This window comes from Bos javanicus, chromosome 23, assembly GCF_032452875.1.
Source record: "Bos javanicus breed banteng chromosome 23, ARS-OSU_banteng_1.0, whole genome shotgun sequence".
In the NCBI taxonomy this organism is placed as follows: Eukaryota; Metazoa; Chordata; class Mammalia; order Artiodactyla; family Bovidae; genus Bos; species Bos javanicus.
Genome location: NC_083890.1, coordinates 27154252 through 27181112, shown reverse-complemented (window position 1 = coordinate 27181112; position 26861 = coordinate 27154252). Strand labels below are relative to the sequence as shown.

Below are 26861 nucleotides of genomic sequence, written 5' to 3'. Positions count from 1 at the left end.
GGAAAAGGTGTGCTGGATAAAGAAATGTCTAAGAAGAATGGATCCCCAGGTCTTCGCCAGTAGGATTCCCAGGGAAGCCTCTCTTTCCCATCTTTGTGTTTGTCTCTCTGGTGTGCGGGAATCTGTGTCCATTCACTATTGTCTCTGTAAGTTTTTGTCCGCCCCTCCCCCACGTCCCCAGAAGGGGAGATAAGTGAAAGGCGAAAGGAGCCGGGTCTTTGCTAGTCTTCGGGATTGCGGGTGATAAATCCACTTAATCTATTTAATATTGTCTTTCAGAAGTTCACACACACACTCACACACAGATCAGAACAAGGTGAGGACTAATGAGGAACGGGGATTGGGCTGGCTCCCTCCAGATATCGGAAGGTTTGTACCCTCGGTTCTCTCTGCTCGCTTGCCCAGTTGGGGTAGGAGGAAGGGAGTATTTACAGAGAACGGGGACTTAATCTTCTTCCAGGGAGAAGGTTCCGAAACCGGTAACCTCCTAAATCTCATTCCAAACCCCCCTCACCCCGGCCCCCCCCCCCCCCCCGCCAAAACCCAAAAGTTATAGAGGTCCTGGGATTAACATGAAAATAGACGGGGATGGAGTGGAGGAGAGACAGAAGTGGAAGTGAGGGTGAGGGTTCTGGCTAACCTGGGGCTCGGCTCTCACGCCGGGAGAAGGTGTGGAGTGACAAGTATACTGACAACTATCCGGGCAAGGCCTGGCGCCACAAACCCAATCACCGGACTGAATCACCCCGCAGCGAAGAAAAGAAGGCGGAGCCTGCCGACCTGGAGGCGGGGTTTTATCAGAGCCGGGGCGGAACCTATGGAGGAGGCGGGGCTTTAGGGACCAGTTTTCAGTCTGGGGAGCCGTGACCGAGAGAGTTCGGCTGGGGGTGCTGTATTTAGAGGGGGTGGGGGCCTGGAGCGACTGAGGGCCCGGCCGGGAAGTGGCGTCCCTATTAGTGTGGGTTTTGGCGAGGTTCCTGAGGAACTGGATTCCGAGCGTGCTCGCAAGGCGAGAGTTTCCGTGGAGGCCTAGTTTAGGATGTAACCAAGTCCAGTAGCCCCAGAAGCGGGTGTGCGGGGCGCCCACTGTGGATCCCCGGCTTGACGGCAAAACGTGCTTGGGACGTCGAGGGGCGCAGGGTGGGGCCGGGCCGTGGTTGTCCTTACGGATCCCAATAGTTCTCGTGGTGCTGCGCTGCAATGATGATGACTACGGTTAGGATGGTACAGAGCACCATGGCTGCAATGCCCACCGCCAGGGAAATAAAGGAGAAGTTCCGGGCCTCGCGTGAAGCGATTTCAGCTGACACCATGTCTCCGCGGGCCAAGGCCGTGCGCACCTGCGGGGGACGGGGAGGGAAAGATGAGAGAGCCGCTACCTCGGCCGCACGCCTCAGCCTCCCTCTAAGATGCTCCCTCAAACGTCCAGCACTCCCTGGGAATAAGAACCTCTTGAGTCCTCCTCTCCATACTCCGCCTCCGTCCCCTCCCCTCCCCTCACCCCCCACACACCTGCACTGCCTTGAAGATGGCAATGATGCCTGTAGGCCAGAAGCAGCAGATGGTGGTCAGCACCGCGATGGGCATGTAGTCGTGGGGCGGGCGCCTTGGCTCCAGCAGGGCCAGCCCTGGGCCCTGGGGTGGCGGGGGGAGCGTGGAGGTTACTCCTGTTCCCCCCGGGGTCGCGCCTGCATAGGGCTGTGAAAGGAAAGAAGGTTGTAGGGAGGGGACGTCTATCACTCTTAAACCCTCTCTGAGCCCACCAGCTTTCCACGTCTAGCAGAGAAAGAAGGTTGCTTTCCTCTTTTAAACCTCCTCTGGACTTCAAGGCTGTTTCCCCTGCCAGATCTTGATCTTTGACTCCAACAGACCACCCACCCCATTCCCAGATCTTTCTCTAGTCTCTCCTCTCCCTTGGCCCCAGATCGCCTCCTGGTCCCCTGGTTCTGTTCCTCTTTCCCACCAGTCCCCAGTGTGCCTCCAATTCCATGTCCTGTTCCATCCTTCTCCCAGCCCCCTCCTTCCAGTCCCCTGTCCGCCCTGTACTCACCGTGCCCACCGGGTAGACCGGTACGTAGGCAGTGCAAGGCTGCAGCTGTAAAGGGTAACCCGGGGCTACGTAGCCACCCAGCGGCAGCGTGCCTACCGCTCCCGTGTGCGTGGGCACCACGAAGCCCGGGGCCTGGGCAGTATGAGAGGTCGCCGGCGGGGGCGGGGCGGCGGCGGCGGGCGGCGGTGGGGGCAGTGGGCCCTCGAAGCGAGTCTCCTGCAGGTAAGGGTCGGGTGGCATGCGGGGCAAGGTAGCGCAGCCGGGTGGGGGCGCCCCAGCGGCCGGGCCAGGAGGGGCATGGTGTGGGGGCCTTGGCAAGGTAGCGGAGGACGAGGGACCGCGCTGAGCGGCGGCCCCAGAAGCCAGGCCCCCTGCCCCTAAGCGCGGGAGGGTGGCAGTGCCGGACTGGTGGTAGTGGTGGTGGTGGTGATGGTGCGAGGAAGGGGCTGTCTGTGGGGGCGGGGCAGGAGGTTCGGCGGGGGGCTGGGGGGCATTGTAGGGTGGTGGAGAGGTGTGAGGGACTGAGTCAGGGAGACCTGGGGGCGGTAAGCAGAGGAGCCAGTATGGGGAGAGATAAGATAGATGAGATGAGGGAGAGGGGGAGACACAGAGGGTCAGGGACGGAGAAAGATAATGGGAGAGACAGAGAGGAGATGAGTGAGAAGCCATCTCTCATTCTTGGGGGAGGAGAGGGGTGGTATCTAGGCCAACAGCCCTTTCCCCCCGCCCCCACTTTAATCTAGTTTTGAGGTCATAACTCTCTTCTGCTCCTCTCCCTGCTTCAGCAGTGGGCACACAGCTTTAACCTGCAGACCCAAACTCCTAACCCTCTTGGCTTATGGCTGCTTTGGGGTTTGCCTATCTGAGCTAGTCCTGCGTGTGCACATGTATAGACATGCAACACTTGTGTGAACATGTGCTCAGTCCAACAGTTGTATAAACACATGTAGGATAACATGTTCCACTCTGCCATTCCTTTAGTGGGGAGGGGGTCCCCTAGTCTCTCTTGGAATCTCCGAACCTCTTTTAGGGCAGATTAAGAAGGGTCCTCTGGATTTTACTCCCCTGGCAATCCCCATCTGATCATCTCTCCATATTACCCCGCTGGATGTCTCCATGCGGGCCAGCGTTATCTGTCCATCTGTCACTCCCAATGATGCTATCCATGCAGTACCTGGCTGATGCTAAGCCAGTCTTGTACTTCCCTCACCCTCTTAACCTGCCCCCCCCCCTCCAATGTTGTTGGCAAGGGACCCAGCCTGAGACTGGCCAGAGGCAAGGAAGAAAAGGGAAGGATATAGAAAGAGAAGGGGGCTTGGGGGGAGGGATATGGAGAGCTGGATAGAAGGGGAATGAAACAGAACCACCCGCTAGGGAGGGGTAAGGGAGGGGGGGGGTAGTCAGGAGGCAGTGGAGAGGGCGAGGGGTTTTGTTGTTGTTTTCTACCTGACTTTTCGGATGACATGCTTGCGCTCTCCCTGGGACAAGATCCGTGCAGCCGGAGTCCGGAGTCGGGGTCCCTGGCTAGCACCGGAGTCTGGGTGCGCAGATTGCGCAGCCGGCAGCAGCGCAGAGATGGAGAGATGAAGACTGTGGCGGCGGGGGGCGGAGGGAAAGCTGAGAGGGGGGAGCTTAAAGGGACCGAGGCGAGGGAGGGGGAACCCTTCAGAGATACCCCCACTTGGTCTCTCTCCGCTTTTGGACTATGTCTCGCCTCCTCTAACCCCGGCATTCAAGCCCCCAGTTTGGGTTCCTTTGGAGTTGTCATGGAAACTGGGAGGCAAGCAAGACCAGGCAAGGCGGGTGGTACTAAGGGAAGGAAGGAGGGAGAAAGAACCCTCTGGAGTCTTCCCCTTCAAGACTGGCTGTAGTGATTATACTGTAGGAGGAAGCGAGCAGGTGCTCAGTGGATTCAGTACCCCGGTTCCCTCTGAATCTTTTTCACCCCAGTCAGGCCTCCCCCCCGCCCTCCCCCCAACTCAGCCTCCCTCAGAGTCCCTGTAAGATCTGGGGATCTTCTCTCAAATCCTTGGCTCTAGTTTCCCTATCTGTACCAGAGATGCCTGTGTGAGAGAGAACCATAAAAACAACAACAAAAGTTCCCAGGGTTATGATCTTGACCTGCCGCTCTGGCTTGGGAGGAATCCAGAGGTAAAGTGAGAGGCCCCAGTCTATAGTCGTTGGGAGGTAGTAGGGCTTGTGGTGTGTTGGGGGGCAGGAGTAGGACGAAGAGGAAGCTTGGGGGATACTTAGTTACCTCTTACCTTCAGTATGTAGGAGCTGTAGCGCGTTGGGAGGAGAGGACGAATCAACTGCTCATTGCCGGCAGCTCAGTTTGGCAGTACCTGCTTGGTCCCCCTTCCCCCGCTTTGCTTACTAGGCTTCTTAAAGAGTTTCCAGGGCCCGCAGTGTTCCGATCCATTCCTGAAATCCCACCCACCCACCACCCCCGCCAAGACGCAGCGCCATCGCCTGAGTCGACCCGGGGGCCTAGCGGTAATTGCAGTCTTTTTATTTTGCTTATTGCATCTTGGGAGTTTGTACATGGGGAGGGGAGGTGAAAATCAGTAGTCAGCCGAGATTTAACCAGAATCGGGCCATTTGCAAAAGCAGAGCCGAGATACCACCCTCCCTCTTTAGACCAGTGCTTCCCAGCCCCTTCTTGAGGCAGTCGCTCTCCAACGCTGTATCCTTCCCCATCCGACTTCAGGCGGAGACTACCGAGCTGTAACAGCGGCGCGCGTCAGGGCCAGTCCCAGGCTCCAGAGATCGAGATCACGGCCCCACACCTCTCATTCTGGCTTCTGAGGTGTTCGCGTGAGCCCCTAACCCCCTTCCGCCACACCATCCTGTACACAATTCGGGGCGCAAGTTGGTTTTATTGGGAGAGACTTAAGACTGTCAAAGGCCTGGTGAACATAGAGGAATTCTGATGAGCTGCAAATTTTTTTTTTTTTTTTTAAATCAAGGCAAACGTCTTTAAATGTTCAGTAAAAGCCCTAACACGGGCACCCGGGTACCGATAGGGATCATAGAGAGAGAGGTGGGAGACGCCTGGAGTTAGAAGTCCAGCCCCGGTGGGAAGGTCTGAGTAAGGAGCCGCCCACAAGGAGCTCCAGGATCAGGGCGGGGGTGTGGGGTCGCTCAGGTAATGAGACTTGTCAGAAACTAGGCGGAGCGTGAGTCAGCGCTGCCCAAAGGGCTCTCCTCCCCTTGGGGGGTGGGTCGTAGATAGGCTCCGTTCTAGAGAAGGGCAGAAGAAACTGGGCCAAGCCGCACTTTTACCTCGAGGGGCCTCGAGGACTCTCCGCGTCTCTGGAGACAAGGGCACTACAAGCACTTCAAGATGAAGAGCTGTAAGGCTCAGACCTGGCACGGGCGGGAGGGAAGGGGTTAGGAGCAGGGTCCACCTGGGCTACCTTCAGCCCCTAGCCGGCGGAGGACGAAATACCAAGGACTGCCATTCCCGGGTCTGTTCCTCCAGCGCGCCTCCCTGGGGAAAGAGAACTCCGTGTTCCCTTGCGGAGCCTGACGCCTGCATTGGGAAGTAGGGCAAATCAAGGCAGGGAAATGGGACTCTTAGGTCGCGGCTGCCGCAGGGCCTGAAGAGGCCTTCTCTCAATTCCCAGGACACATCTGCGGCTTCTCCCTCTCCCCGCCGATCTAAATGGATCACTCCGCCTATTCCCTCTCCCCCGCCCCTCGCCCCCCGCCCCGCCCCCCACCCCCCGCTCTTAGGGCGCAATGGATTGTTCCATTGCCCCTCCAGTCTCCGGCCGGCGTTGCGGGGGACGCTGGCACGGTTGCTAGGGAAAGCCCCGGACGTGACGGCTAAATGCGACCCTGAGCAGCCTCCCCTCTCCCGTCCGTCATTCCCCTGCGCGCGTTCTCCTTACACCCTTGCCCTCCCCCACGTGGGTTCCAAGCTGGGGAGAAGTAAACAGCAGGCGGAGCGGGGCTCGCGTATCCAGGCCAGGTGGGAGTTTGCACTCCCCCAGGGTCCTACGCTGCTGCTCTGAGGTCCTTCTTGCAAATCTTCAGTCTTGCATGACTGGGATGATCCATTAGGAAGCTCCTGGCCTCGGGACCGAGTCCCCGTTGCGTTGGGGGCGGGGCTTGGTTGCGCGTCAGTGCGTCTGCAGCGTGGTGGGGGTGTGTGTTTGTGGAGAGGACTGGAGTAAAAAGTAGGATGTTTTATGACAAGGACCTGGTGTGGGAACGGGTCGGGGAGGCTTGATTGCCGGCGTCTGTTCCGAAGGGAGGGTGTTGTCATCTCTCTCACAGGTCCTCATCGTCCCCTTCTCAGGCGGAAGCATGCTGGGGCTCCCGGAACGGCGGCTCCCTTCGGCGGAGTTCCTGCTCCTGTTGCCATTCCTGCTGCTGCTGCTGCTGCTGCTGCCCGCCGCCCCCGCGCCCCATCGGGCTGCCTACAAGCCGGTCATAGTGGTGCACGGGCTCTTTGACAGTTCGTACAGCTTCCGCCACCTGCTGGAATACATCAATGAGGTCTGGCAGGGGACGCCCCGGTTGTGGGGCCTTGGTGGCGGCTACAGAGGCTGGGGAGGGAGAATGGGGAACTGAATGCTGGGCCTGCCCAGTTCCTCGCAGAGCTGGTGCTCTGCTGGGGAAAGTTGGGGGACGAGAGATCCTTGCTTCTAGGAGGGCACAATAGGCATGTAGGCGCCGGCTCGGGGGCGGCCTGGAGGGGGGTCTTTATAAGTCCATTCCGGCTGCGGCATCGCCCCCTTCCCACAGACACACCCTGGGACTGCGGTGACAGTGCTCGATCTCTTCGATGGGAGAGAGAGTTTGCGACCCCTGTGGGAACAGGTGCAAGGGTTCCGAGAGGCTGTGGCCCCCATCATGGCAAAGGCTCTTCAAGGGGTGCACCTCATCTGCTACTCCCAGGGTAGGCACCCTCCCCGCTTCCCCGCCTCTAAGCCCTATCTGAAGCTTGATCCTTATCTGAGGGACACTGCCTAGTGTTCCCTTTTTTGAACCGCATTGCTTCCTTTTCTGACTTCCCTCAGCACCTGGGTCTTACCTGTGTGCGTGTCCTGAGTGGGAGGGCCGCTCCCTGCACTGCTGCCCCTTTCTTTCCCGTCACCCATGGCTCCTGGACATAAGGGATGGGAGGCGGGGGACAGGAAAAAGCACCCTAGGGTTCGTCGGAAGACCCAGATCGAATTCTGGCTCTGTCACTTACTTGACGTGGGGCGTTTTGACACAGGGCGTGTGCCTTCTCAGGGTCTCAGCTTCCGTGAGGTACATGGTGTGTGTGCGGGGGTGCGGAGTTGGGGAGACTGCTGGCCTGGCTCTCCCTAAGTCCTGCCCAACATGGTGTTTTGCCTGCAGGGGGCCTGGTGTGCCGGGCACTCCTGTCTGTGATGGATGAACACAATGTGGATTCTTTCATCTCTCTCTCTTCTCCACAGATGGGACAGTATGGAGGTGAGTGGGCACTGTGGGCTCCATAGGGGGGCCCTGAGTCTTGAGGGCACAAAGTTCGGGGCCACTTGGCACTGCTGTTCTTTTGCCAGACACAAACTATTTGAAGTGGCTGTTCCCCACCTCCATGAGGTCTAACCTCTACCGGATCTGCTACAGCCCGTGGGGCCAGGAATTCTCCATCTGCAACTACTGGCATGGTGAGTAGGACATGCCAAACTGGGGCCTCCATGCTAAGGGCATCCTGGAGGGTGGGGCCTGCTGCTCCCACCTCTACCATAACTAACAGCAGTGATGATGATAACTTACATTTATCGAGCACTTACTATGTGAACGGGCACTGTTCAAAATGCTTTATGTGTTTCACTTTGTTGCCTTAGAGAATACAGTTTGCTGCAGGGGTTGGCAAACTTTATCCTTAAAGGGCCAGACAGTAAATTTTTTTTGGTTTTGCAGGCATATAGTCTCTGTCACAACCACTCAATTCTGCCATAGTCATGTGAAAGCAGCCATATACCATATGTAAATGAATGTGTCTGTGTTGCAATAAAATTTTATTTACAGAACAGTGAACTGGATTTGACTAATGAATCATAGTTTGCAAATGCCTGGTTATAGTTTTTAAGATCATGGATGCTGGGTCCAGACTACTTGGGTTTGAAGCCTAGTCCTGCTGCATGACTTTGGGCAAGTTGCTCAACCTTTCTGTGACTCAGTTTTCCTCATCTGTAAAGTATAGTATGTACCTTTTATTGTGTTTATGAGGATTAAATAATGAATGTCATGTGCTTTGAACAGTATCTGGCTCACAGCAGGTGCTGGAAAAAGGTGTTTGTTATCATGTTTGCAGTTATTACTGCTACTATCATATTACTGTGCGCCTTGTCTGTTACTGTAGCCTTCTGATTGGTCTTCCAGCATCTGGTCTTGCCTCTTCTCCCTGCTTCTCTGACGATCTAACTGCTGTTTGTACCCAGACCCTCACCATGATGACTTGTACCTCAATGCCAGCAGCTTCCTGGCCCTGATCAATGGGGAAAGAGACCATCCCAATGCCACTGGTAATGACCCCAGGCTCCTACCTTGGTCCCATTTTCTGCTTCTCTGACCTCGTATATTCCCCTTTCCAACCTGGCCTGACCCCTGTGACTAACTCAGGCTCTCTTATTCCCACCCTGTAGCTTGGCGGAAGAACTTTCTGCGTTTGGGCCGCCTGGTGCTGATTGGGGGCCCTGATGATGGTGTCATTACTCCCTGGCAGTCCAGGTAATAAGGGACTGTGTGGCCTGAAGGTTGGCTAAGGACACCCCAATCCCAGCCAATCTTTATCTCATTTCTAAAACTGGCCTGCTTCTTCCACTGTTCAGTTAATCCCCCCACCCTCCATTCATCGTCACCCAAGACCAAAACCTGGGAGTCATGTCCCAACCTCTTATATCTAGCCAGTCACTAAGCCTTGCTGACTCTGCTTCCTTTCCATCCCTACCAGCCCCGCTTTGTGAAAACTTTGAACTCTGAACTATTTACAGATTCTTAGGATGTTGCAAAGATAGTTTAGAGAAGTCCTGTGTATCTTTTGACATCTTTTGTGTATCAGTTTCCCCCAATGCCTGCATCCTATGTAATGACAGCACAATAGTGAAACCAGGAAATTGACAAATCGCTACAACGCATGTCTATAGTTCCATGCCATGTAATCACATTTCCTACCAGCTCTTTTACTTACCTGGAAGTAAAAGGTAATTGCTCCAACCTTGTCCCCTCTATCCTATTCCTCAGGAAAACCCATGGCTTCATGGCACTATGTGTCTGCCTCTGATCATCATGAGTGATCTGAAATGTCACCTGATCTACTTTCTAGTCATTCAACAAATACTCATCAAGCACTGTGTGCCCAGGCACTGTTCTGGACCCTAGGGATGCAGTAGTAAATGAAAGAGAAGTCTATGCTATTATGTAGCTCACATTCTAGTGGGGGAGACAGATAATAAATGTAAATATATATATATATCAGACAGTGATAAAATAAGGCAGGGAAAGGATTAGAGGATGGCTGGGGCCTATTTTAGATAGTGGCCAGAGAAGTCCTTCTGGAAGAGCTGCCATTTGAGACTGAGTTGTATCCGACTTTTTGCGACCCCATGGAGTGCAGCATGCCAGGCTCCTCTGTCCTCCACTGTCTCCCGGAGTTTGCTCAAATTCATGTCTTTGAGTCAGTGATGCTATCTGTTTCATCCTCTGCTGCCCCCTTTTCCTTTTGCCCTCTATCTTTCCCAGCATCAGGGTCTTTTCCAGTGAGTTGGCTCTTCGCATCAGGTGGCCAAAGTATTGGAGCTTCAGCTTTAGCATCAGTCCTTCCCATGAATATTCAAGGTTGATTTCCTTTAGGATTGACTGGTTTGATCTCCTTGCAGTCCAAGGGACTCTCAAGCGTCTTCTCCAACACCACAGTTCAAAAGCATCAATTATTCGGCACTCAGCTTTCTTTATGGTCCAACTCTCACATCCATACGTGACTACTGGAAAAACCATAGCTTTGACTGTATGGACCTTTGTGGGCAAAGTGATGTCTCTGCTTTGTAATATGCTTGGAATGTCTAGGTTTGTTCTTCTAGGGAAGAGGAGTAGCACCTGCAGAGTCACTAGGGCAGGCATTGGGAATAAGGAGGTCCATGCGGCTAGAGGGCAGTCAGCTGGGGTGAAAGTGAAAGAGGTAGAAGGGGCCAGATACAGAAAGCCTTTGTGGGGCAAAGTAAGGTCACTGTTTTTTCTAAAATATATGCAACACAAAAGTTACCGTTTTTAAGGGTAAGTTTGGTGGCTTCAAGTTCATTCAAATTCTTTTGTAAGCTCACCACCATCTATCTCCAGAACTTTTTTCTTGCCAAACTGAAACCCCATAACTCTTTAAAGAATGGTAACTTCCTTATCCCTGCTACTCGCAGGCCCCTGGCAACCATGACCCTTGATTTTTTTTTTTTTTAATTCTGAGTGAGATGGGAACACATTGGAGGGTTATAAATGAAGGAGTAACATGCCTTATAGTAGTTAAAGGTGGGATTTATTTTTATCTCATTTCACACCTACTACAACCCTATGAAGATAAGTAGTACCTCTAAGTACTTTGCAAATAAAGCTCATTTAATCCTCACAACAACCCTATAGGGTAATTACTATTATCCTCTTGTGGCATGTAAGGAAACTTAAGTACAAAGAGATTAAATAATTTGCCTACATTCATAGAGTTAGTAAGTGGTGAAGTCAGGCTGTCTGACTTAACCACAATGTTTTATTTCCTCTCTACAAAGGAGGTATTCTTGTATAGGACAAAGAAAATCAGCAACATGATCAACCACACACAGTGGGGAGTGTGTGGCAGAGCTGGAGTTCCAATCCAGGTCTTTGTGCCCCTACTGCTTTCCTATGGCTTAAGAAATCTTGTCCTTCAGCGTGGCCTCCAGGCCCCCAACCCACCCAGTTGTGCCATACCTCTGTGGTGCTCTTGTTGTTGCATTTGCCTGAGACAGCTTTTCCTAGTTCAGGCTAATCGCTGGGAAGCCTTTGTTGACGCTCTAAAACTAGAGTAGTAACCTCTCCTCTTTGCTCCCATAGCCCATTGGACTTAGTACTATTAGCCTTTGTTCAGTTATTCTTGGCCTGTGTCCACTCAGTGCCCATAACAGTTAAATATTCCTAATTAAAAAAAATTTTTTTTAACTTTTTCTTTGGAAATAATTTCATACTCAAGAAATTACCAAAGTCGTACAAAGCAATCTTGTATATTCTTCACCTAGATTTCCCAAATGTTAACATTTTACCAAGTTTATATTAGTGTCCTCTGTCTCTCCCTCTGTATATCCATATATATATGTGGAGTATGTGTATGTATGAACCCTTAAGACTTCAGTATGTCAGTGTCTATTTTCTAAATATAGGACATTCTTTTATGTATCTACGATTATCAAAAGCAGGAAATTAACATTGATACAATTCTCTGTAGACCTTATTCAAATTTTCCTAAAATCTTCCATATAGGAAAAAAAAATCCAGTGAAAGATTCAATTCAGGATCCCATGTTGCATTTGGTTCTCATGTCTCTTTAGTTTTAATCTGGAATAATTCCTTGGAGTAATCCTGCGACACTGATTTTTTTTTTTGGCCCCGGCATGCGGAACTTCCCCACCAGGGACTGAACCCCCCTGCATTGGGAGTGTGGAGTCTTAACAACTGGACCACCAGGAAGTCTGACATTGATATTTTTTGAAACATAACAAGCCAGCTATCTTATAGAATGGCCCTCAGTTTGGGTTTGTTGGCTATTTCCTCATGATTAGATTCAGGTTATGCATTTTTGATGGGAACTGTGCAGAAGTGATGGAGAAGGCAATGGCACCCCATTCCAGTACTCTTGCCTGGAAAATCCCACAGACGGAGGAGCCTGGTAGGCTGCAGTCCATGGGGTCGCTAAGAGTCGGACATGACTGAGCAACTTCACTTTCACTTTTCACTTTCATGCATTGGAGAAGGAAATGGCAACCCACTCCAGTGTTCTTGCCTGGAGAATCCCAGGGACCGGGGAGCCTGGTGGGCTGCCGTCTATGGGGTTGCAGAGTCGGACATGACTGAAGCGACTTAGCAGCAGCAGCAGCAGTGCAGAAGTGATATTGTATCCTTAATCCATTACCTCCTGAGGTACATGATATGTGTGTGCTAAGTCGCTTAGTCGTGTCTGACTCTTTTTGACCCCATGGACTATAACCTTCCAGGCTCCTCTGTCCATGGGATTCTCCAGGGAAGAATACTGGAGTGGGTTGCCATACCTCCTCCAAGGGATCTTCCCGACCTAGGGATTGAACCCACATCTCTTATGTCTCCTGCATTGGCAGGTGGGTTCTTTATCCCTAGTGCCACCTGTGAGGTACATGATACCCAGTTAAATATTTTGAGTATTCCCCTTGCTGCTTGTGTCCCCAATAGGCCATGAGTTCCTGAAGGTCCCTACCCGCCTTTGATTTTCTCCCACTCTAATAACCTCCCTCGTATGCCCCAATCTCTTTGCAGCTTCTTTGGTTTCTATGATGCAAATGAGACAGTCTTGGAGATGGAGAAGCAACTGGTGAGTCCCCTGGAATTACTTTCCCTTTCTGCACACACTGTGGTTCTCTCTGCCCCTGACACAGAAGCTGAAGGGTCTACCCTGTGGGGAGGGGGTCTGGGACGCCAGCGGGAACTTACTTTGTCTCTCCCTATGTCTTTCTTCCATGCCCGTTGACCCACCTTGAAGGTTTATCTGCGGGACTCTTTTGGGTTGAAGACTCTGCTTGCCCGGGGGGCCATAGTGAGGTGTCCAATGGCTGGGATCTCCCACACGGCCTGGCACTCCAACCGTACCCTTTATGAGACCTGCATTGAACCTTGGCTCTCCTGAGGGACCCCTCAGGAACTCCCCGCCCAGAGAATGAGTGGAGCCTTGGATGTCGGGCCTTGGTGTGCCTGTGACCACCTCACTGGTCCCACACTGCCCCCACCAACCAGGGCTCCAGGACCCCTGCTCTGTGAATGACACATCCTGGTCTCCTCCATCTCGTGTCCTCCCTTTTGGGGGTTGCTCCATGCTCTCCCATGCCCCCCAAGGCCAAGGCTGGGAAGTGGAAAACAAGATTAACTTGTGGCTGCTCCTGTTGCTGCTGCTCCTCTGTCTCTGGCTCTACACAAGGAGAACCCAGCCCCTGCCCACCACAGGGTCTCCTTCCAAGCCACTCAGGACATTTTTAGCTTGTTTTTCCCACGTTCCCTTTTCCTCTGAACTCCCCTGTTGTGAGCCCTCCCAACCCCTCAGGAAGGACCACCTATGAGAGTGGGGTTCTGAGGTTCCACTATGGGGACAGTTCGTTCTTGAAGTGTCAGTGTTGGGGAATATCTGTGGCCTGTGAGGCCCATCTCAGGTTTGGGGATCCCCCAGTCCCTATGTTCAGTATTGGGGTGCCCTCTGGGAGCCTAGTTTCTTTGAGGCTCCAGCCCCTCTTTTAGCTACCCTGGAATGGGTGTGTTACTACCCCTGTATTTATGAAAATAAAGTTGCATTTACTCAGTGTGGCTTGCCTCATTTCTAGGTGAGGGGGACCTGGCTCCCTCAGGAGGGTGGGGATGGAGAGCCTGGGGCCTGGGTGCCCGGATGCTTGGTCTGGGGTGGGACCCCCTTGGTGTTTCCGCTCTCTCAATGCCCATTCTGTGCGGGTTCCTGATTCTCTGTGGGTTCTTTCCTGCTGAGGACAATTCTCTTCCTGTCCCAGCCTGCAACTGGAGGGCTGAGCCCAGGGCTCTAATGGTTTGGGCCCCAGCCTCATGGATGGAATGCACCAGCCACCCCCAGGCTAGACAAGGGGACGCAGGGTCAGGGTGGGCATTTGTTGTGCCCCTTTTCGACCTTTGTAGGCCAGAGCTGGGTGAGGGGCTGGACAATGAGCCTCCTCTTCCTTGAAAGAAGGAATCTTGGTAGAGACAATAAGGCCCTGTCTGCTCTGGCATGGGGGGCGGTGGCTGACTCAATTCTGCCCCCTCTCCGCCCCCCAGGCCCTAATAAATGTCATCAAGAAATCGGGGCAATTTTTCCCTCAGTGCCCTGGGCAGCCTCCCCAGCCTCCCCCACCTTTGTGGTATCTTGCCCTTCTTTCTTTCCTCAGCTGATCTTGCCTTTTCTCCCATGACCTAACCCCACTTTCTTCTCTGCCAGCTCTGCCTCTCCCTGCCCCTCAGTTCTTCCCGCCTGTGTTGGGTTGAAGGGTGGAGGGCAAAGGCCAGGTGTTTCAAAGTCAGTAGCCTCTGTTGACTTGGGGGAGTTCCAAATAAGGGGCCTCAGGGTTGAGAAGAAACTTCTAGGGGCTCTTTACTTGGCTGCAGGGGGTGGGGGTGAAGGTCAGTGGGGATTTGGACCCCACTGAATTGACCAAGCTCCAGCTATGGGAGGAGGCTTATGGGAGGGGGCAGGGATGGGAGGGCTCTGTCTGGCCCAGCCCCTCCTCCCCTTTACAGCCCGCCCACCAGTCTGAGCAGCTGCTGCTGAGGCTGGTTGGCCTGAAGTCTCCCGGAGAAAGGCAAAGACAGGTGGGGAGAGAATGTCAATGGGGAAAGAGTGGGGGTCACTAAGAGTCTTACAGTGAGTGTGGGTTGGAGGTGTTGTTTGAGTAAAGGGTCCAGGGTGTATGTGGTGGTGGGGTTGTGAGGGTAGCATGAGTGTGCTTAAGGTGGTGCCTCCAGGTGCGTGGGTTGTATACAAGGTGTAAAGGGGTGTAATGGTGAATATCTGAGATTTTGAAGGTAGGAAGATTAGGATGGAAGAGGGCACATCAGAGATAGGAGGGGCCTGAGGGGAGGTGGAGGGAGTGGGTCAGGCTGTGAGCTTGTATGGTGCTGCATGGACCATGATGTGCTAAAGGATGGTGGGTGTTAAATATGTGCAGGTGCTGACAATCCTGGTGGCTAGTGCAAGTGTGCAAATCAAAGTCCTGCCTGGCTTACAGGGCACCAGCAGACTGTTCTTGGGAGCGCTGGAGCTGGAGAAGTTACTAGCAGAGGGGCAGGGCCTCCATTAACCTCTTCTTGCCTGCAGCTGGCAGTCTGAAGTCAAGGAGAATCATGGGGTCCAGGGCTGAGCCGTGCACTGTCTTAGGCGGACTCTGGTTCCTCCTGCTACTGATGACAGGCGAGGGGGCCAAGGGTGGAGCCCTCAAAGAGAGGTGACAACAGAGGTGGCAGGGCCAGGGGTGGGGCTTCACAGGGGGCAAAACAAAGTTGAGGAGGGGATGAGGCTGTCATGTTTAGGGAGGGTGACGGGAAGTGGGGCTCTGGCTCCCAGGGCCTGGCCCACTCAGTGTCTCACTTTCTCCCACATGGGTGCAGTCAGGGGGTCTGCTCCAAGCAGACCCTGGTGGTCCCACTCCGTTACAATGAGTCCTACAGCCAACCTGTATATAAGCCCTATCTGACCCTGTGCTCTGGAAGGCGTGTCTGCAGCACCTACAGGTGAGGATGGGGAGCCAGGACCCCGGGGTCTCTCAAGAGGAACCCCCCAAAGCCAGGACAAGGACCCATACATAGGCTAACACCCAGAGCCCCGCGTTGTGTTCCAGGACCACGTACCGCGTGGCCTGGAGGGAGGTGCGGAGGGAGGTGCGGCAGACCCACGCCGTGTGCTGCCAGGGCTGGAAGAAGCGGCATCCTGGGGCACTCACCTGTGATGAAGGTGAGGCTAGGGCTTCCCGGGCCTTAGGGGGAGGTGTGCCCCGCTGGGCGGAGAGCCAGGCCTTCCGCTAGGTTCTGAACCCCACTTCCTGCACCCTCAGCCATCTGCGCCAAGCCCTGCCAGAATGGAGGTGTCTGCGTTCGGCCGGACCAGTGCGAGTGCGCCCGGGGCTGGGGTGGGAAGCACTGTCACGTGGGTGAGTCGGCTCGCCCTCCCTCGGAGGTGGTGCCAGGACCTCCCTGCCCGCCGGTGGCGCCCATCCCCGCCCCGCCCCCGTCAGCCCCCTCCTCTTTCCGGTAATTAGATGTGGATGAATGCAGAACCGGCGTCACTCTCTGCTCGCATCGCTGCCTCAATACGGCGGGCAGTTTCACCTGTGGCTGCCCGCCCGGCCTGGTGCTGGGCCTGGATGGGCGTACTTGCGCGGAGAGGGCCCCAGAGCCCCCAACCAGTGCCAGCATCCTCAATGTGGCCGGTGAGTCGGTGGGAGCAGGGGGCGAATAGAGGCAGGGCCGGGGCAGCAGTGACGCTCCCTCTCCTTGGTCCCCAGTTCGTGAGGCTGGACTTGATAAGCGTGCCCTGAGGCGGGAGATTGGCGAGCTGCGAGGGCGCCTGGAGAGGCTGGAGCAGGTGAGTGGAGATGCCGGGAGGCCACACTTACAGAGCTGACAGGCCCCCTCCCTGCCCCTCTGAGGTATCTCTTCCTTTCTAGTGGGCCGGTCAGGCTGGGGCCTGGGTCCGAGCAGTGCTGCCCGTGCCCCCGGAAGAGCTGCAGCCCGAACAGGTGGCGGAGCTGTGGGGCCAGGGTGATAGGATCGAGTCTCTCAGTGACCAGGTGCTGCTGCTGGAGGAGAGACTGGGCACCTGTGAGTCCCCATGGCCCTCTCGGTGGGGACCCCCATCTCCCCACAACTGCCCCCCAGCTCCTCAAAACACCTTTTCCCAACTTTTAAGTTTTCTCTTATCCAAAATCCTTCCTCTGCACCCACTCACCTCATACCTTCCCAGATTTCTGCAGTTCACCACCCCCTCTTTTGGTACCCCGTTCTCCAGCTCAGTGGCGGTTCCACTTATTGTTGAGAGAGGTTGTCAATCTGTTTAGCGTCCAGGGCCCGCTCTAGGCATGCCAGAAATACACAGTCGATTTGTCTGCCTGTCTCCTTGTCATTAACCAGGCTCCTGTGAGGACAACAGCCTGGGCCCAGGCCTCAAAGGGCGAAGATAAGGAGCCTCTGCAGAGCCCCTGCCCTCTAATTTATACAGAAACTGGACTCACTAATCCTCTGGGATTGGCTGGCTAGGGAGCTGCAGATAAGGCTATTTGCTGCTGAGAAGCCATGGACAATGGAAACCATGCAAAGCTAAAGAATGGAGGAAGGCGGTTGCCACCCCTGAATCCTCAGGCTAGGGCCGATGCCTGGGTGAGAACTGCCTTCTTAACTCCTTAACAAAAACAGCCAGAACGTGCTCAGATCTTGCTCAGTCTTTATTCTTGGTTTCTTGCTGTTATCCAGATAAGTAATAAAAATCAACCACGCAAAACTGGGTCCCACCCTCTCCTTTTGCTCCCAGCCCACCTCCCCGGTTTTTGGGGCACAGGTCTGGGGTGGGAGGCAGGGAGTGGCTACTGCCATAGGGAGGAAATGAAAACTGGCTCAGAGAGGGGAAGCCTCAAAAGAAAGAGAAATAAATTAAAAGCCCTCCCCATCCCCTCCAGCCAGGGTTCAGGTCCTGTCCCCAGCTCCCCAGGGGGAAGTGAGTGCAGCACCCGTTAACTGCTTCTTCCCCCAGTGCCCGGCTAGGATGGTATAGGAGGGCTGCAGGGCGCTGCGGGGCCAGGACCACTAAACAACTGTACCCAGGGGATGGGTGGAAGTGGAAATGTGGCATCCAAGAGTGTGCTCAAGCCCGGGCACCTGGGCAAGGGCAGGGATGAGACCTCTGGGTGAGAAGAGTCCAGCCTCCACTGACAGGAGGCTCCACGGAAAGAAGAGAGAAGGTGCTGAGGAATGTTCCCAGGGTGACCCTGGGAGAAGTATTCCACGCATCAGCTTCCAGCCACAGCGTGAGGAGTGTCCTCACCAACGGATGAGTCCACTGTGTCTGTGGACGTGGGAGTGAGGAATTGTTCCACAGAATGGATGAGTCCACTGGCCAACGTGAGGTGGAATGGGAGAGAAGACCACAAAGGAAGAGGGTCCACTGGGGACAGAATGGAGTGTTCCTACCCTTGTGTAGGCTGAACCACTGAGGATGAGGGAGAGGCAACTGTCCCACAGACAAGATGGCACAGAAGGCAGGGGTCAAAGTGGAGACTGCACCGAGGCAATGGAGTCTGTGGGGAGGGGGGCGGGGACGGGGGCAGGGAGCGGTGCTATGACCACATTCACTTCAAAAGTTGAAGATTCCAAAGAGGAGAACAAGTGGGGAGAGGGCAGATGACGAGCTTGGCCCGGCTTTAGGCCGGTGGGCTGGTAGGTGTGGAGAAGGTGGTGGGGGGTGGGGCAGAGGAGGGGGAGATGAGAAGGGAACTCAGAGCCCGGCCTCGCCCACCCCTCCGGGCTTCTTCAGATAGTCACCACCACCCCTGCCATCAGTGGAGATTTCCCGGAAAACAGTGAGCATGGAGTGCCGGACTCTGTCAGCCAGAGCTGGAACGTCATCCGGCTTCAGCCCTTCTGTGGGCACTGGGGGCAGCACCCGGACCTGACATCGCCCTGGGAAGGGGGTGAGCACCGTCAGGGCTGTCTGCTGGGACTCTGCCCACCGCTGGGGCCTGCTTGCTGAGCTCTCCTGCTGCTTGCTCTCGTCCTCCACCTTTCAGCTCCCCTCCCTCTGCCATGGGCAACTGCCACCTGCTCGCTGAGGCCTTCCCCAACCCCAGCCCAGACACCTCAGTGCCCTGCCAGCCCTCACAGTCTAGCGTTTACTGCCGGATGCTGTGACTTTGCACACAAAGGCTTATCTTCCCTGCTAGACAGTAACGGCCCTTACTGGAAGGACAGAGTGTTACTGCCTAGCAGGGTACAGCTCTGCTTCATAAATACGTATCGGCTGATGTGGGGTCACATTACACGATCAGGTGGACATCTCACCGTTCTGACACTGACTGAAGCTCCTGCCTTGTGGGGATATCCCTCTAGCCTCTCATGGCCCTTCCAGCCACCCCCAATCCCAGATCTGCACAGAGCCCTCACCCGAAGTGAAGCGGCGCTCCTTCTTGCAGTAGAAGTCTTGATAGGAGGACATGACGATGGGCACAATGGGAACCTGAAGGTGGGGGGTGGGGGGGAAAGCGGTCAGCCCAGAGCTCCTTCTGAGGCCCCCATGACGAGCCTCTGCCAAGAGAGGAAGGGATGCTGGGGACTGCGGGTCAGGAGAAGGGGAAGTCGGGATCACCTGGGCCTGCACTGCGAGGTGGAAGGCGCCACGTTTGAAGGGCAGCATGGAGCCGTTGTGGTTTCTCGTGCCCTCAGGAAAAACCCAGACCCGTACCTGGGGGAGAGAGGGGGTCAAGGAAGACACACATGGAGCAGTCAGAAAATGGTTATGATGCTGTCATGGGACTTCTGAGGCCTGTGGGCCCTGCACATCAGTTTACAGCTGTTCTATCCTCTAAGCCCCATTTCCCCAGGGTGACTCACGTCCTGTGTAAGCAGGGTCTGGGCGACCTCAGACATGACACTGATGGCATCCCCAGTGCGCTTCCGGTCAATGAAGATGACTCCCGCCAGCCAGCAAGCCAGCCCAGCAGAGCCGGCCCACAGCAGCTCCCGCTTGGCAATGGGCACACAGCGGCCTGGCAGCACCTCCATCATCCCTGGGGCAGGGGTGGGGGCGGGGTGAGGATCAGCATCACAGGAAGCGGCCCACCTCAGCCACACCGCCAGGGACCAGAGATAAAGGAAGAGGTAGACTGGGACGGCAGGGGCAGCCCGAGAAAGTAAGGGTGACTGCAGGTGTATCACCCTGCTCCTGAGGGCAGCAGAGGGAGCAAGGGGGCGACGTCCCAGAGGAGGGAGGGTGGAGGACCCCTAGGGGAGGTGATCCCAGGGAAGGTTCCCAGGGCGGCTGGGAGGGGCTGCTCACCAAGCAGGTCGAGGGAGCTCTGGTGGTTGGAGACAACGACGTAGGGCTGTGAAGGAGGGAAGTGGTGGGCCCCTCGTACCTCCACTCGGATCCCGTACAGGTATTTGATGTGGAGTAGCATCAGACGCAAGATCCTGTGGGGGTCCCATACAGCAAGGGGTTCCAGCAGGACCCGCTGGCATACATCTGCCAGCAGGGCTCAGCTCCCCGCCACCCTGCCACCTTCCTGGGCATCTTGGCAGTCTTCTCCCCTTCCTCGTCCCTGGGCTCGGCTCGCTCAGTGTCTCCTGCACACTCACTGCCCTCCCCATCCACTGCTCGCTTCCGACCCTGAGGTTCCCTCCATCACCCCAAGCCCCTGGGACCTCACTTCATGTTCTCGACGTTGCGTCCTCGCACGGCACACACAGGGATGGCGAGCACAGCCAGGAAGAGGATCCAGCCGTTGTAGAAGGCCATCTTGAAGAAGTACTTGGCACTGGGGCTGCAGAACCACAGAGTGGGCAGCAGGAGGAGCAGCAGCAGGAAGAGCAGCAGCAGCAGAGTCCCCGCCCCTGGCCACAGCTCCATTCTGGTCACCTGCAGGGGGCGGGGCGAAGGGCGGTGGGCCTGGTTCCTAGGTGGGGGGGCGGGGCGGCAAGGTGCGCGCGGGGAAGGTTTGGGGGGCTGTGGGGAGCATTAACACCTGTCCAGGAAGCCTCTTTAGGAGGGGAGCGATGGGGATGGGAGCTCAGGGCTGCTCTCCCACCCGTCCCTGAAGGTGCCAGATATATTCACACAAAAGACACACGACATGAACATCCACAGCTCACAGATACACGGCAATAAAGGGACATTAATAATAGCTAACACTTGCAGCCAGTAAGGCTCTTATAATGGTCTCTCCCTCTGCTCAATATGGTAGCCACCAGCCACATATGGCTACTGAGCACTTGAAATGTGCCCTGTTCTACACCGAGAGACACTGAGAGGTATCAAATACATGTCAGATTTCATAGATGTTGAATAAAAACACAATGCAAAATATCCCATTAATAATCTTTTATATTGATTACATTCTAAAATTATAACTTTTTGGACATTCTGGGTTCAATATACTAAGGTTAATTTCATCCTGCTTTTTTATGTAGCTGAGAATTAAAAATTATATACGTGCCTTACATTATAGTTCTGTTGTACAAGGCTGGTCTATATACTACGTTGCCATTGCTGCTAAGTTGCTTCAGTTGTCTCTGACTCTTTGTGACCCTATGGACTGTAGCCTGCCAGGCTCCTCTGTCCATGGGATTCTCCAAGCAAGAATACTGGAGTGGGTTGCCATGCCCTGCTCCAGGGGATCTTCCCAACACAGGGATCAAACCTAAGTCTCTTATGTCTCCTGAACTGGCAGGTGGGTGCAAGCCCATATACTATGTTAAGTCCTTAAATACGAAAGCACACAATTTACATATGAAAGGAAATAGACCTAGAAAGGTTAAAAAACTTATTTGAGGTGATATGACCCCCAAGGGGTACTTCCTAGCTTAAACCTAAGCAGCTTGTGCTCCTAACCACTTGGTTATGCTGTTGTCTGTATAAATATCTGTACACATGTGTACACACAGCACATAGTAGATACCATGTACGTGACAAAACACAGACATTCTCAAGGGCTGACTGCCAAGAATAAAGGCTCTGTCACTAATGCAAACCCAGACACACACAGTTATACAAAGACCAACATGTTCGTGCACACATGCAAATTTATAATCATGACAAGATAAAAGGATGGCAAAATGAATACCCAGTAAAACCCCTCTCCACCCAGGCAGGCTCCCTGCTCCCAGATCAACCCATGGACATACCTATGTCCATTAATCCTGCCTCCACAGACAGGCAAACAGATCCCACCAGCCCTCCCCTCGCTTCCAGCGACACTGGAGGCAGAGTGGTCCGGCAGGCAGTATGCAAGTCCTCACCAAGCGGGAGGAGGAGGGCGAAAGAGTAAAAGGGTCATCGTACCACCTGCCTGGGAGAGGAAGGAGCTCTGGAGGAGGAAGCGTGGCATGCAGAATCGCTTCTCCAGGCTCTTCCTCCTTCCTCCACTCCGACCCACTGTTGGGGGCAGGGTCACAATTCACAAAAACGGCATTCAGGTAAACATCTATCACTCATATCAAGGCCAAAGGCACTCCCTTCCACGACAGAAGGACTGTGCTCCAAGGTCAGTCCACTGCCAAGGGTGAAGGTGACAGGTGATAGGGGAAACAGGACTGTGCCAGCACTAGGAGAGCAGGCTGTGTGTGGCTTCATTTTACTTTCCCCGCAAGCTGGAACCAGCGTGTCTCCCCTGCACTACGTGCAACAGGCTCCTAACTCATCCCCTTCGATCCATCTTCCACACGGCAACCACAGGATGTTTCCGCGACACCAGTCTGAGCATATCTCTTGCCCAGAGGCCCTTCTGGACAGGCTGACTTCTGCTTACATCTTTGGCCACATCCCTACAAGAGTCTTTTTCACTCCAGCACACCGATTAACTGCAGTTCCTCAGACACACCATGATCTTTCATGCTTCTAGGTCACAACAGGATGTTCCCTTCGGTGGGGATGTTCCTCCACCTCTTCACTTGCCTCATCCAGTTTGGTGTCACTTTTTGGAGTTCTTCCTGAACTCCTCCAGGCTTGTGTTTTCATTACACTTTATCTTGATCACTGGTCCTCAAAGTGTAGAAACACAAATCCTTGGCCCTCACCCCAGATCTTCTGAAACAAGACTTTTGGGCACTGGGCCCATCAACCAGTGTTTTAACAAGCCATCTAGGTGAATCCAATGTGCATGTAAGTCTGAGGACCACTGACCTCAACACTAAACAGCATGTAGTTGCTTGAGGTCACCTGTGTCTACCTTCCTAGCCTGCAGGCAAGCCTGATGGCAGGAACTGTCTTATTCCCAATGCCCAGGACAGAATGAAGCAGAGAAGATGCTCAATAAATATCTACTGGACAGATTATAAGGATGTGTACATACCCACCTAGTTGTAATTAACGGGACAACACTTCTGAACATGAATCAGATAGCTACCCTCTTGAGGACTATTAACTAGGAAAAGAAAAGGCACCAAGAAGGCAATGAACACACAGGCCTAACAGTAACCTACTCTGGATGCACACACACACGAGGGTCACAGTGATGGCAGAACAACAGTTGAGACAAGATGGAACACACCGTCTCGCACAAGAGAAACATACAGAATGGGGATTAACATGCCACAGGGGAAAGATGCTGGTGTCATCAAATGCGTGCCAACAGTGCAAACAGCGGGGGACAGACAGCTCATGTGCTTGGCAGGGCTGACCCTGTGCTGGGCACTGAGCTCCATGGACACAGACTGTGCACAGGCGCCAGAGATAATGTGCATGAAGAGATGCAGGCCAGGGGGTCAGCAAGGGAAGGTATATGGAAGTGGCTCTTCAGCAACATGGAGGCCCAGTTATCTTCTTCTCTAATATGTGATGTTCCTTTCCTCTGCAGAACAGGAAATGTCCAAGGATTCATAAGCACAATGGAGTGCCAAGGGAGTTAATGAGCATATGGCTCACAAAATATACTGCCCCTCAAATTATGAAATACATGTCTAACCAGAAGCACACGAGTTGTGGACATGTCACATCAGCACATCATGCAAAGGGGCACGCATGTGGGTGGTGTGAACCAGGATTAAGAAAACACAGACAGTCAACAGGCCAATCCAATCACAACCGAGTGTGCGCTAGTCAGTTAAGCCATGAGATTCCACACACGAAGGCGCCTGCATATGGTGGGACTAAACACAGCACCTGTGGGCCTGAACAAAGTAAGGTATGATCTCTACATGCTAAAGTAAACGTGCAAATACATAACATGGACAAGAAACACAAAACCACACAATAGAGGCAACAGATGAGAACAAGCAGACGTGAACACGTTAAGACTGCATATGAGACATGGACATAGATATGAGAACAGGCAATTCTGATGGAAAATAACACATTGTTTCTCCAGCCTGTGGACAGCACTGGGCACACTACTGGCATAGAAGCCATTAAACATGTCAAAGGCACACCCACTCGGTGTAGAAAACATGGCCCCCCACGAGGCATCTGTATGTCAGTAAGGGTCGAACACAGTACCGAAGGCCACTGAGAAACAAGAGGTCCTGTGCCTACACAGAAACAGAGGTGTCTGAGGGCATTCCTAGGAAGCCAATTCTGCTGGGGAATCGAGGGCAGTAAACTGCCTTCTGACTGCCACAACCCCGCAAGAGTTATGTGGGGCCAAAGGGCACAAAAAGGAACTGGGAAGGTGATGGGAATTTCCTCTCCAAGATCCCCCTGTCCACACCCCCATCTCAAATTCACAGGGTGTCCATCTCTCCTCCCTCTTGTGTCTCTTCCATCCTTCCCCCCTCTCAGGCCCCCTCTCCTTTCCCCAGCAACCCTCTCCCCAGTCGGCCCTTATCCTTTTCCCATCAATCCTCTCCCCAAGCCCGCCCTCCCAGACCCAATCTCTCCCCCATCCCCTCCTCCCTCCTCCTCCCATCCCTTTCCTGCCCCCACCTCAGTGGGGTGGGGGGCCTGGGGGGCTGGCCCCCTCCCCAGCCAGGCTGCCGCAGCGGTGGTGGCGGGTGGCTGTGTCTCTGCCTCAGTCGGGGTGTCGGTGCCAAGGGGGCGACAGGATTTGGGGGTGTCCTAGCCCCGGCCGAAGGAGGGGAGGTGAGAGTGGGAGGCTGGGCCCATAGCGGTAGGAATGGTGGGGGGTTGTCCCCTTAGCTCCCTCCCTCCCTTCCTGCTGTCTCTCTGAGGGCTGGGGCTGCTGCTGCTGCCGCTATCCCCCGCCACCCCTCCCCACGCCCGCTGATTTCCGGGGCTGGCCAGGAAGTAGGGGGCGGTGATGGGCGCCCTGTTTTGCCAATCGCCTCCCGGGGACCCTGTTATCGCCTTCCCACATCTTTCAGTTTCTGCCTAGCCCCGCCCCACGAGGGCCCAGCTGGGCTCTGCTTAGGTTTCTCTGGCCTTCTCTGGTTCCAGCTGCATCTTTTTTCCTCCAACTTCCTTTCGGCACACATGGCTTGTGTGTCCCTTGCTGCTGTATTCCTTCTCATTCTCCATCGGTTCTCCTCATATTGTCAGTTGGCTTCTTTTTGTTCTCAACTCCCACATCTGCTGCTTATTCCCTCCAACTCCAACCCTTTTCCAGCTCCCTCCTCCTGTTCCCCATTCAAGTTCAAATATTTATCAAGCACCTACTATATGCCAAGCACTAGGTTCTTCACGTCTCTTCTTTTTCTCTCCAGGGCTCGATGGAGACGAGATGTCACCCCAGCTCACCTTCCAACCCTCATCTGATCTCTGCCCTTTGTCCCTGCCACTATCTCCTAGCAGTCCAGCTCCCTCCTCCACTGCCCGCCCCCCATCCTGGTCTTTGGAGAGAAGGCAAACTCTCAGGCCCTTGTCCTTCTAGGCTGTACCTTAACCTCAGTACTTTGTCTACTTTCTTCCTTAGTATAGTGTCCTACTCACCCACGCTGAGACTGCCCGTCTCTGCAATATAGAAAAGATGTATGCTTTTTTTCCAATGGAAATTGGACATTAGGCTTAATTTCTTGAAAAAGTGAGGAAGAATGCTGTTTCCTCTGGGATGAGCATGCCTCCTTAATTTTGTAGTCATGTACCTAGCTCTCTCTCCACCATACTCCCATCATCCCCTTGTCAGGATCATCCCATCAACTCTCCACTCCTATTGGTCTCCTCTTCTCCCTCTCAATGACCTTTTCCCTAAACCTCTACACGTCGTGGCCTGAACCTTAACCTCCTCTGCCATAGGCGACTCCTAATTTCTCATCTTTCCTCACTTGAGTCACATGGGGCCTTTTTATCAGGATGTTGTTGAAGAACCCTCAGCTTGTGTCTGGCCTCCAGCCCCCTGTCACCTTTGCCCTGAAAGAGTTTCCATGCCCCTGAATAGGATGTAAAGAACACCATAATGGCAGGGCGGTTACCTACTTCTGCTCCTTGGGCTACAGTGAGGGCCACTGACTGTAGAAGAGGCTCAAACTTGTGCGAAAGGCCCAAGCTCTGAAGCAGCCTGCCTAAGTCCCAGGTATAATACCCCAGGATGCCAGGAGGAATACCCCAGTTCTGCTGGGCACAGGAGAAAGAAGGGGCGGGTTGCCTTAAAGGGGGCGGGCCTTGCCTCTTTTGCACCCACTCACAAAAGGAGGGGGCTAGACCTTTTCTGCTTTTAAGATTTAAAACGGAGTCGAGGTCAACTCGTTCTACTATGTGTCACGTTAAAAAGGGGATGGGTCTTCAGTTCTGCTCTGTGAATCACCTAAAGAGGGGCGGGCTGAGTCGTCCAGCCGAGGGTGATGGGTTAACACCAGCGCTGCAGGTCGATGTTCGCACCATCCAAACGTCGGGCTAATCCTAGTCCTGCTCCCTTCTTCACTAAGAGGGAGGGGCGGACCCAAGTTCTGCTCTCTACGTCACCGAAGGAGGCCGAAGCCATTTTGAACCCTGCGACCCTAGTATTTGTCCTCTTTTCCGAGCTCTTCGCCGTCTTTCCTGATCTCGGCCAATCAGGAGCGAAAAAAGAGACCCAATCAGTCGAGAGAGATCGCAGTCGGAGGACCCGGATGAGGCCGAGCCGAGGCCTTTGAACCCCAAAAACCCGCCAATTGTAGAGCAGTCACCATGGCGACAGTATAGAGGTGAAGGGGTGGGACCAGAGAAGGCTCAATCCTCATAGGATTGGCCCACCTCGTCCCTCCGCCTGATGCGCACGCGCACTTTACCTAGCTACCATTTTCCGTCGAGTTCTAGCCAATCAGTTGCTTCGGAGCCAAACGCTCCAAAGTCCAATAGGAATCCGGACGTTCTCTGAAAGAGGAAGTAAAAGAAAGACTGGGGCTTGTAGTGGGCGACGTCTAGGCAGTCTTGAGCCAATTGCTTCTGGCCTTTGGTTATGACTGGCAGTTACTCAGACGAATAAAGCCCGCCCTAGCTGGGTGA

At 54.2% G+C, this 26861-nt stretch overlaps 4 protein-coding genes across 12 annotated transcripts; 2 read left to right on the top strand and 2 right to left on the bottom strand.

Moving 5' to 3' along the window:
* Positions 1–227: 227 nt before the first annotated feature.
* On the bottom strand, positions 228–4483 carry PRRT1 (proline rich transmembrane protein 1). Of its 2 annotated transcripts, XM_061398500.1 has the most exons (5): positions 4315–4483; positions 3497–3640; positions 2051–2586; positions 1513–1698; positions 228–1340 (listed from the first exon to the last, which is right to left on the bottom strand). In XM_061398500.1, the coding sequence occupies exons 2-5, from the start codon at positions 3513–3515 to the stop codon at positions 1164–1166; spliced, it is 918 nt and encodes a 305-aa protein (XP_061254484.1). In that variant the 5' UTR covers positions 3516–3640; positions 4315–4483; the 3' UTR covers positions 228–1163. The 2 variants fall into 2 exon arrangements, with proteins under 2 accessions (XP_061254484.1, XP_061254483.1); XM_061398499.1 differs by lacking the exon at positions 4315–4483 and having other exon boundaries at positions 3497–3959.
* Positions 4484–5208: 725 nt separating this feature from the next.
* Positions 5209–13590, top strand: PPT2 (palmitoyl-protein thioesterase 2). 4 transcript variants are annotated; one of them, XM_061398501.1, is made up of 9 exons: positions 5209–5406; positions 6357–6556; positions 6806–6959; positions 7406–7501; positions 7591–7698; positions 8476–8559; positions 8680–8764; positions 12560–12614; positions 12783–13590. In XM_061398501.1, the coding sequence occupies exons 1-9, from the start codon at positions 5397–5399 to the stop codon at positions 12924–12926; spliced, it is 936 nt and encodes a 311-aa protein (XP_061254485.1). In that variant the 5' UTR covers positions 5209–5396; the 3' UTR covers positions 12927–13590. The 4 variants fall into 4 exon arrangements, with proteins under 4 accessions (XP_061254485.1, XP_061254486.1, XP_061254488.1 ...); XM_061398502.1 differs by lacking the exon at positions 5209–5406 and adding an exon at positions 5864–6026; XM_061398504.1 differs by lacking the exon at positions 5209–5406 and adding an exon at positions 5864–6026 and having other exon boundaries at positions 6335–6556.
* Positions 13591–13673: 83 nt separating this feature from the next.
* On the top strand, positions 13674–17211 carry EGFL8 (EGF like domain multiple 8). 2 transcript variants are annotated; one of them, XM_061398505.1, is made up of 9 exons: positions 14385–14602; positions 15108–15234; positions 15398–15520; positions 15628–15740; positions 15841–15936; positions 16045–16215; positions 16291–16370; positions 16453–16606; positions 16916–17211. In XM_061398505.1, the coding sequence occupies exons 2-9, from the start codon at positions 15134–15136 to the stop codon at positions 16963–16965; spliced, it is 888 nt and encodes a 295-aa protein (XP_061254489.1). In that variant the 5' UTR covers positions 14385–14602; positions 15108–15133; the 3' UTR covers positions 16966–17211. The 2 variants fall into 2 exon arrangements, with proteins under 2 accessions (XP_061254490.1, XP_061254489.1); XM_061398506.1 differs by lacking the exon at positions 16453–16606 and having other exon boundaries at positions 13674–14602.
* Positions 17209–26815, bottom strand: AGPAT1 (1-acylglycerol-3-phosphate O-acyltransferase 1). 4 transcript variants are annotated; one of them, XM_061398508.1, is made up of 7 exons: positions 26182–26815; positions 20200–20408; positions 19830–19963; positions 19385–19560; positions 19140–19235; positions 18938–19010; positions 17209–18457 (listed from the first exon to the last, which is right to left on the bottom strand). In XM_061398508.1, exons 2-7 carry the CDS (start codon positions 20397–20399, stop codon positions 18273–18275), a joined length of 864 nt encoding a protein of 287 aa, XP_061254492.1. In that variant the 5' UTR covers positions 20400–20408; positions 26182–26815; the 3' UTR covers positions 17209–18272. The 4 variants fall into 4 exon arrangements, with proteins under 4 accessions (XP_061254492.1, XP_061254494.1, XP_061254491.1 ...); XM_061398510.1 differs by lacking the exon at positions 26182–26815 and adding an exon at positions 25098–25189; XM_061398507.1 differs by lacking the exon at positions 26182–26815 and adding an exon at positions 24408–24708.
* Between the last annotated feature and the right edge of the window lie 46 nt (positions 26816–26861).

Bases quoted from the DNA above. Each gene is read 5' to 3' on its own strand.
- AGPAT1 (XM_061398508.1), bottom strand. From the start codon at position 20,399: ATGGAGCTGTGGCCAGGGGCGGGGACTCTGCTGCTGCTGCTCTTCCTG. The intron at 19,561-19,829 runs GTGAGCAGCCCC...CCCCTGCCCCAG, and splicing joins GAGCTCCCTCGACCTGCTTG to GGATGATGGAGGTGCTGCCA. The intron at 18,458-18,937 runs GTGAGGGCTCTG...CCCCCTTCCCAG, and splicing joins GGAGCGCCGCTTCACTTCGG to GGCGATGTCAGGTCCGGGTG.
- PPT2 (XM_061398501.1), top strand. The intron at 6,960-7,405 runs GTAGGCACCCTC...TTTTGCCTGCAG, and splicing joins CCTCATCTGCTACTCCCAGG to GGGGCCTGGTGTGCCGGGCA. The intron at 8,560-8,679 runs GTAATGACCCCA...CCCACCCTGTAG, and splicing joins AGACCATCCCAATGCCACTG to CTTGGCGGAAGAACTTTCTG.
- PRRT1 (XM_061398499.1), bottom strand. From the start codon at position 3,782: ATGCCGGGGTTAGAGGAGGCGAGACATAGTCCAAAAGCGGAGAGAGAC. The intron at 2,587-3,496 runs GTAGAAAACAAC...TACCGCCCCCAG, and splicing joins CATGTCATCCGAAAAGTCAG to GTCTCCCTGACTCAGTCCCT. The intron at 1,699-2,050 runs GTGAGTACAGGG...TTCCTTTCACAG, and splicing joins CGGTCTACCCGGTGGGCACG to CCCTATGCAGGCGCGACCCC.
- EGFL8 (XM_061398505.1), top strand. From the start codon at position 15,134: ATGGGGTCCAGGGCTGAGCCGTGCACTGTCTTAGGCGGACTCTGGTTC. The intron at 15,521-15,627 runs GTGAGGATGGGG...GTTGTGTTCCAG, and splicing joins CGTGTCTGCAGCACCTACAG to GACCACGTACCGCGTGGCCT. The intron at 16,371-16,452 runs GTGAGTGGAGAT...CTTCCTTTCTAG, and splicing joins GCCTGGAGAGGCTGGAGCAG to TGGGCCGGTCAGGCTGGGGC.